At 35.6% G+C, this 9,348-nt stretch overlaps 1 protein-coding gene across 2 annotated transcripts; it reads right to left on the bottom strand.

Moving 5' to 3' along the window:
* Positions 1-278: 278 nt before the first annotated feature.
* Positions 279-7,699, bottom strand: LOC132286884 (protein NLP6-like). 2 transcript variants are annotated; one of them, XM_059789301.1, is made up of 5 exons: positions 7,214-7,699; positions 5,817-6,388; positions 2,860-2,907; positions 1,809-2,739; positions 279-1,619 (listed from the first exon to the last, which is right to left on the bottom strand). In XM_059789301.1, the coding sequence occupies exons 1-5, from the start codon at positions 7,494-7,496 to the stop codon at positions 502-504; spliced, it is 2,952 nt and encodes a 983-aa protein (XP_059645284.1). In that variant the 5' UTR covers positions 7,497-7,699; the 3' UTR covers positions 279-501. The 2 variants fall into 2 exon arrangements, with proteins under 2 accessions (XP_059645284.1, XP_059645283.1); XM_059789300.1 differs by having other exon boundaries at positions 5,817-6,397; positions 7,214-7,698.
* Positions 7,700-9,348: the final 1,649 nt, after the last annotated feature.

The raw sequence follows: 9,348 nt of genomic DNA, 5'->3' as shown, positions 1-9,348 counted from the left end.
GAAACATTTCTGTCAAATACCAATTTAATGACATTAAGGCTCTGTTTGTTTGGACAAAAAATATTTTTCAAAAAATATTTTTTTATTTTTTGATGTTTAGTTGTCGTACAATATTTACAAAAAAAAAAATATTAAAATTTAACAAATACAACTTAACTATCAATTTTCGGCAAATTATTTTACATGCCCCGCCCGATAGACTCGACCTCAACTTCGACGCAGATCTTTACCAAATATCAATAAAGTAAAAATAAAAAAATATTTTACGTGAAAAAAAATAATAATAAAAAAGTAAAAAATAAAAATAAAAATAATATTTTACATCGAAACAAACAAAGCCTATGTCTCCTATGTAACTTTTTGGGTAAAGCCTTTCTTAGGTGGTATCTCTCTCTAGAGGCCTGAAATAACAAATATAGTGGGAAATTTTCTTACAAAAAGAGCCTAGCACTACAAGAATCAAGCTATGAGCTTTACCATATATACAGACTAAAGCTACAATTACCCCGAACTCTCACAGGAGCTCCCAAGATTAACCATTATGTCCTGAACCAGCAGTCTGATTATATTTTTTCCTGATGATCTTGAAACATCCACGCACTCCTGCAAGTCAGCGTCACATGCAATTAAAACCCATTCATGATCATCATCAAGATACTTGATGTCGAAAGTACCCATCTCCAACTTCAGCCTCCGTGCAACTTCTTCCTTCAATTTGACAATACCAGATTCGAGAGAGAGTCGAAACCTAATCATGTCTTCTCTATATGTTGCTTTTATGGTCATGGTCTTCAGTTCTGGCCTACCTGAAAATTGCGTCATTTTGTCAGCACAAGTAGCCATGGATTCTTTTGGAACCACATCGGAACATGGTGGATTTGTCCACCTATATTCTGGGACCCTTTCGTCCAAAAGAGCATCTGCTGCTGGACAGAGATTTCGTAGATCATGTGAGCTTCCTGAATCCTCTATCAACATTCCTCCAAATGATTCTTGGGGTAGCGTCGTGACAAGAGCATCAGGGATTGAGAATGCAGCAGATAGATTTAGTTCTGTTGGTTGACAAGCCAATTCCAACGAACTCCCTAGTTTTATGCATTGATCATTTTGCGGGGAGAAATCAATTCCACAACAGGGGCTACCTTGGCATGAACCATCATCGGAAGTAGGGTTCCCAGTGCTCTCACCTCTTGAGCCACTCCCTGTTTTGGACTGGTTTGAGAATTCACCCGGCTTAAAAAATCTAGTTTGCTCATGAATGAATTTCTCATTATCCAATACCCTGCCTCCAAGCATCTGGTTATTTATCCCATCCTGTCCATTTCCTGGTGTCGTACAGGTGGGGAGATCATTCTTTTGTGCCACAAATTCAGATGGTTTAGAGCCTGGTGAATTCTGTTGATTTTTATTCAAATTGTCAGGCAAAGAAAGGGAACCAACAGAAATAGGAAGTGCACTTTTAGCTAGAGAAGTTAAAGTGAATGCTCCTTCAGCACCTTGCACAGATTCAATTACGCGCTTCAGCTTAGAAAGGGAACGGTTAACCTTATTGATCTTACGAGATGGCCACCGAGAGATCCCATGCTGTCTACAGATGCGTTTCATTGTAGTAGGGCAAACTGTAAAAGCAAGAATCTTTGTAAGAACATTCCACGTCAATTGTAACAGCTACAAAATAATCCATCTTCTTCTCTGTTTTTTTCTTTATCTTTTTTGGGCAAGTAATAACTATCCATCATACGAGAACCTATGTGTTGAAAGTAAAATGAAAAAGCAACAAGCAACAAAGTTTAAGTGTGCAAGCATACCTCCAAGACTCTTAGCAGCATCTTTAAGACTCCCAGCAAAATATTGTTGCAGAACCTCTAAACTGATTGATTTCTCAGCCTTTCCACGTTTTCTCTCTGATTTCTTGCTCGACTTTTTATTGTCTGAAAACGATACAGCACCTCGACCACCCACATTCTCTCCATCACTAATTGCATCAGCTTCCACCATTAACTGCTGTTGCGATGAATCAAGATGCAACATATCTTTTGCATTTGGTAAGATATCAGACCCAGGTAGAAATGCTGTACATTGCAATATTTGGTCAGGTACAAGTTCGAAATCAAGTATTCCATCCATAGATGCTTTAATAATTTCAACAGATCTCCCCTCCTCTTCGAGTTCTTTTCCAGAAGCAACCTTAAGACTCCGGAAATGCAGCTTCATAGTCACCAATAGTGACTCCAACAAGACCTGTTGGTCTCTACTGTCTGTAATATTAGGTGGAAGAAAGAATTCTAGAACGTAATCGTCAGTTCCAGTGTGAGTGCTCTGTAAGCAGATTGCAAAAGAACTAGTTAACCCAAACATGAGCGCATAATGAACTAAGGGGTACTCAGTTTTGCAAAACTGGGTAATGTTTTCACAAAAGCATGAGTTTTGAGATGCAAATGCCCTCCCAGCAACCCCTTGCCCCTTTTGTAAGTGATGCTCAGCACAGGCCTCCCTGAAACCCCACATGTGAGGATCTATTACGTAGAATGCTACATCAGTCGTGGACATGCAGACTTGTCCCATGCAGCTTTCGTCAATGCTACTGCAGCTCTTCTTCAAGCCGCCGCCATCTGCTAGAATGCTGCGATGCATGCAAGGAACCCAAGTCTGAGCCAGAGGTAAATTGCAACTTTCACACACCACCGTCAATATCTCCAAGATTTCAGCCAGTGCATTCTGGCGACCTTCATTGCGGAACTGATTCACAAGCATAGCCAAGTTACTTTCAAGAAAAAAAAGAAGAAAAAAGAGAAGGAAGGAAGAAAAGAAGAAGAAAAAAACCCTAAGTTTGAAATTCATATTACAGTTGCTGCTTACCTCTGTGTTTGGATGATCCAATATCTCTGAACTTTTCAAATTTACTGCCTGGAAGGAAACTGAAATTACATAACTGAGAAATTTTGAAAGGTTCAGGTCAAAGATATTGACCAAAGAGTATGAAAGTCATACCTATGGAAGCCTTATTGACTATAACGAAATGCATGAACTTTGAGCACACAGAACCTGTTACAATTATTTAAATTTTTTTATCATCCCTTTCTACATTGCAACTGTGTACAGCACCTCAAATTTTACCTAGGAGGTTTCTACATTTCAGAATAATTATAATAAAGAAAGAAAAAAAAAAAGAAAACAGAAGTAAAAGTAAAAGTGAAGCTAAAGCATCCGAGTATTTGAGTTAAAATGATTAGGGCTTTTGCGGGAATCAGGAGACGTCAAGATGCGTATTATATAACCTTTATATATAATTTGAAATGAAAAACATGTTTTGTGAAGAACCATTCTAATAAAAGATCTTAGAATATATAGAAAAGCCCATTTGAAGTAGTGCCTGCGTGACTACTCCATAACCATGACCATTAATCTGTGAGCTCAATCAGACATGGGAAATTCATTAGGCACCCAAAGCATCCATAAATATCAAAATAGTTTTTCAACTTTTGTTCTTTAAAAGAAAAAATAATAATAATAATTGAAGGATGAGGAATGCTTGCAAAAGTTGGGAAACTTGGAATCAAACAATGTGTTTATCCCATGGATCTCCCATACATTATTCAGCTTAACAAATGGAATAGAACTCTTTCAGGTGATACCAAGAGAACCAAAAGTACAAAAGTATAAAAAAAATTGTTTGAAGAAAAGGGAATTCAATTTGGAGTACCTAATGGTGCTTTCTTTTTGTTTGCTCTTGTAATTAGACTAGGCTGCATGCTTGGAACAACTAGGAAGCATGAAGATTTGTTAGTTGTTTAGAAGACTGAATGCAGAAAAGTAGTTCTGGAAAAATAAAGTGGATTTTAAAATGAAGTGGTTATGTTTGAAGGTTGTTTTGGAAGTGCGTAGTTTGGGAGAACAAGGTTTAAGAAAACAGGTGGTTTTAAATTAGTTATCTAAAGAAAGCAGTGTTTTCGGGAAATGGCATTTTTTAAAACTAGTGAACATGTTTTAGCATTAATTTTTTATGTCCTCTAGGTTGGGCCACGAAAATATGAAAAACACATACACCACTCAACCGTCATTAATTTAACTTGTTTTAGAAATCATGAAAAACCTTTAAAATAATAAAAACATGTTTGAAAAACATATTTTGGAAGCTAACTTTAGGACAATATTTGTCACGACCCGCCTGCCTCTACCCGTGTAGATAATGTCTGCTTTGCACACTTTCCTCTCCGTGCTCACGGTTTTTCTCAAAACGTGTCTTCACAGTTGGGAGATGTCTACACATATAACTGTCATCAAACCTCTCCCCCCAAGCAATGTGGAACGTCACAATCACCCCCTCTTGAGACCCAACACCTGACCCTCATGGGCTTGTGCATGCTCCCCCCATTTCCAACTGGGGATTGGCTCTAATACCATTTGTCACGACCTGCCCCAACTTGTATAGGTACCGTCCGCTTTTCACACTCTCCTCGGTGCTCACGGTTTTCAAAACACATACACAGTTATAGGCAATGTGAGACATCACATTAGGCTTCATTTGAGTGTGCATATCAAGATATGGGAAGGACATTCTACGTCTATTGGAATTCAAAAAAGACTAGTTTCAAAATTCGATAAACCATAGAAAAAAACGTCTGAAAATCCAGTTTAGTAAAATAATGAGAACAACCCAACTGGTCAAGTGATTAGGAAGGTAGTCAAGAACCCAACATGTGTTTTCTTTGACTCGATCAAAAAGGACTTGTCCAAATCTACCACAACAACAAAATTAGTGGCAATTAATAATATTTCAATAGAAGAAGCGAGAAAACATAAAGGTGAAATTAAAAAGAAATGTTACAACTGAAATACTACGTGTCAGGCCCCCCACCCCAACCCACACAGGAAAATAAAAAGAAATACTTTGTGCCACATGGAAGCATTGTGCCAAAGAAGTATAGGGTGTAAAATGTTTTCCAAAATAAATAACTAAATAAATAAAAGAAAGAAAGAAAGAAAAAGAAAAAAGGATGCAACACAAAAGATAAGTCAGACCAATATGGTTCTAAACTGGCATGAACTTCTCATTAGGTCTTCTCCCAAAGGGGTCTTCAATGGACATACAAAAGCTGTATTTGGATAGATGTGGACTTTGAGAGATCTTGCTGGATATGGCAGCAGAAACCCTAGTTTTGTCATCACCTATTCACCTAAAATAATAGTACATGGAACCTCATTTGTTGCATCTAATGTGTGCGGTGTGCAATTGCATCCTTGTCCAATTGTCAAGGAAAATCAGACTTCTATTCCTCTTTTTCTTCTAGTTTCCAACCAACATAAAGTTTTCCTACAATAATACCATCAAAGACATTCCTGTGTCAAACATTTTAATGCCCGGAAAGGACACAAAATTCGGGATTAGGAATCCCTGCTTAATAATTAACTTTTGTAAAGTCAAAATTATATTCCTCCTTTTCATCTAGATTCATAACCAACATATAATTTTCCTACAGTCAGACCATCAAAACATTTCTATGTCAAATCTTATAATGCCTAAAAAGGACACAAGAATTTTGAATTTGGAATCCCTGCCTATTAATCAAGTTTTAAAAGTCAAAATTTGTGATCAAGTTATAAGATGGCAATAAAGTTGTTCCAAACAACTTGTATTCACCAATTGTTCGCAAAAAAATGATTTATTTTTCCCCTTTTTTTAATTTTCTTTTGTTAAGTGCAAACAAATTATTTCAATTATCAGAAATAGATGGCAAATGATGTTCATCACTCAATGATCAATCAAGAACATGAGATTGAGTATGTATTTCTGGAAGGGGGTGAGCAGCACAAACCTCAAGTGCTTTGCAGACTTTATCAACCTCAGGCGCGTACTTAATCCTTGGTGAAGTCAGTATAAGCTCAACCACACCAACACAAGACTGGCCCAAAGGTTCAAACACAGGCAAAGCCAAGGATCCACAAACATTGTAGTTCAGAGCATGAGTGAGTCGTGGATACTCTTTGCTGGAGTAATACTGCACATTTGGAGTCCATTCCGGCAACTTATGCTTGAAAACACGGCCAGGAACCCCAAGCATTTCATCACTCTCCTCACCCACAGAAAACTTATACATCAGAGATGCCATTCTATATCGATGAAGCCCATTACTGTGTGCATCAAGAACAAAGGGTTGACCTGACGTTGTGAGTACATACCGATTCCCATTCCTCACAGGTGCCCAAACCTGTGCTAGAACATGTTGTTTAGTCGATTCTTTGAAGAGTCTGAGTGCCTGCGTCATCCTCTCTTTTATCACATAAGAGCTATCCGGATAATCTCTCAGCGACAAACCCAGAATTGGTGGAGGAAGCCTTCTTTTATCATCATTTCTGGATGGGCTAGCAGCTACTGAATCAGGATTATCTGTATTTACTTCAAAATTCCCAAACCAAAAAAGCAAAGAAATGAATATCTGAACTGCTGTCAGTAAACAACATCACCATCTACCATAGAAAAATCACACAAGCTTCAAGAGACACATATGCTATTAACAGCAATGACAGCTTCAGTCCAAAGGATTAGCAAAATTTAAATTCTCCCAGCTTTTGAATCATAAAAATATCTGGAGGGAAGTACATAATAGAGTAAAACCCCGTTGTGAAGGTGATCAGAGTCAGAAATTGAAGTCCAAAGCCAAGACGTAAAATAGGACAGCGTCTACATCACTGTGTAAGATAGTAGACGCCAGTCAGCTTGGTAGCCTAGAAAACTGGAGGTAAAAGAAGAGGAAAACAAATTTGAAGTCATGCTTCAACTGTCTTTTTGGTTCCCAAGCAATGGAAAAGCTTGAATAAATAATCATTTCAAAATCTCTTTTTGTATATTTTCAGGGACCAAACTATCAAAATATGTTTTATTTTCCTTTCCCCTGATTTCTCGGCATCCAAACGGAGCCTGAGAAACAGAAACAGATATAGATGAACCTTGCCCACTTAATATAACGAAAAATTATGAGCTAAAACAAGTAAGCAGAAGGCTCAATTAGTGATAATTAGCAATCTGTTCTCAAAATATTATAGTAATTACAAAAACATTTTCATATATTTGAATTCAGAGGAAGCAAATTCAACAAGATCAGATAAAAAAAAAACAGTATAATTTAACTTTTTTTTCATTTTGTTCAACTGAGTCTTGGAATAAACTGAATGAAAACTAGTGAATCACAGCTAACACTGAGACGAATCTTACAAGGATAGTCCGCCGAACAAAGACCTCCGGCGAGCAACGACGTGGAGTTTAAAGCGAGATTATCTTCGTTAAAGCCCCACAGAGGAGAGCAAGGTTGTTCGGAGGACGTGAGAAGGAACGGCGACGTAGGATTGGAGGAGACTAAGATCTGATCGAACGGCCAGGAACCGTCAAGATCGAGATCGAGGTCCATCAGTAACCCTCTCTCCGTCATCGATTGTGGAGGCGTCAGCTCCTTTGAATTTGGAGTGGAAGTCTGATTTTCTCCCCCTGGTTCAGACATTTTTTCGGACGATTTTCCCGGAACGTTTCTCTCTGTATATTGCGACAGACAAGGAGAGAGAAAGAGAGAGAGAGAGAGATGCGAGTGGGTGATGATTTCAGATTGTGATTCCACAGAACTGGAATCTAATAGCGACGTTTTTTGCTTGCAAGTTGCAACACCTTAAACAACAGTCACAACTGATAAAGAAAATAAAAAATAAAAAATTAATTAATTCTCATCCCGACTACTATCAGCAAATAATTTATTTGTTTTTTTCTTTTCTTTTTTCCTTCATTAGTTGAGGTAAAAAACAAACATAAAAAAAATTAATGATTGGAGTTATGAGAATGTAGTTTACATTCCATTATTATTATTATTATTCACTTGGCAATGGTTGGAGGGGATGATGGCAATGGTCAGAGGTGAGGGGATGATGGGGCGGGAACCCAACACTAGAACTTTGCAACTAAACCAAGTGCTTAGCATTGGGCTTGTGACACAAGCTGCACCCATTATTATTTTTTTTTTTTAAAGGGTAAATGTTAGGGGGTTAGTTGATGCCAAGTTTCGAACTCGTGCGCTCCAAGAGTCAACAGGAGACATCTTACCAGCTAGGCTAGAAGAATTTGGCTTGTTATTATTATTATTATTAATTAGTATTACATATGGTTTAGTAATATTTTCATTTTCTATTTTTGTAACCTCACGAAAGCAGAAATATAATTTTGTTTCCTCAAGTGATAATAAAAAGTAAAAATAACGTTTATTAACACTTGTTTTTGTCACAATTTTAAAAGTAAAAAATAATAACAATATTTAATAATACATATTTGTTACATATTTACATATCATTTTTTAAATTTTTTGTTTTTATTTTAATTTTTTTCATTAGTACAAAAAAAAACTTAAATATTTTATGCAATTCAATTATTTCACAAATATTAAAAATATCCAATACAGATAATAAAATATAATATTCAATTTAAAATCACAAATCTTAATAATACCCGGTACATAAGTACAAAATAAGATATATTAAGACAAAAATACTCTCACTAATTATATATTTAAGTGCATGCATATGCATCATTTATACATTTATTATAAAATATATAATATTAATATAGATATGGTATATAATAATATATTATATCCATTGCATGTCATCTTAAACAAAAATAATACCATGTGCTGATATAATATAATATAGATATGGTCCTAAGACTCCGTATAGTTTATTTTTCTGTCCTCTAAGAAGTGAAAACAAAAAATTGTTCAGAAATATGTTTAGTTTACTGTTGTTTAAAACTGTTTTATGAATACTCGGTTGAAAAAAGATTTATTTTATGATAATTGTCTTTTAAAATTATTTAAATATAGTTTTATATTTTTTAAATTTTGAGAATTATTTTTTAAAAAACTTAAAAGGCCAAATTTTCTTATGTCTTATCTATTAGTGCGCCTAATTAACAAAAGTTAACTTTAATCTTTGTTCATTTTTTTTCCTCCAAAGTTTACTAGAGTCTATTTGTATTTAATATTTTATAAAAAGTAAGTGGTTAACTTTAATCTTTGTTCATATTTTTTCCTCCAAGTCTTCTAAGGGTCTATTTGTATTTATTATTTTATAAAAAGTAAGTGGTTGCAATGTTGAAAAACGCAATCTTACATGTGGAAATGGTAATTTTTTAAATAATGAATTGAAATTTGGAAAGCAGTCTTCAACTTTATTTAATTTGTTCAGTGTATGGGGTAATAAATTCTTTGAACCGAGCTTGATTTGTGTTCAGTGTATTATGGAGTAATAAATTGTAACCTTTTTTTGACAAAGTCAAAAAAGCCCTGTTTGGTGTCGTTGTGGTGGCAAATT

The sequence above is a fragment of the Cornus florida genome, unplaced genomic scaffold (genome assembly GCF_030987335.1).
Source record: "Cornus florida cultivar Cherokee Brave unplaced genomic scaffold, ASM3098733v1 CherokeeBrave_3.0.0_Hap2_Chr11, whole genome shotgun sequence".
Classification (NCBI taxonomy): domain Eukaryota; kingdom Viridiplantae; phylum Streptophyta; class Magnoliopsida; order Cornales; family Cornaceae; genus Cornus; species Cornus florida.
This window is presented reverse-complemented; position numbering and strand designations above follow the sequence as displayed.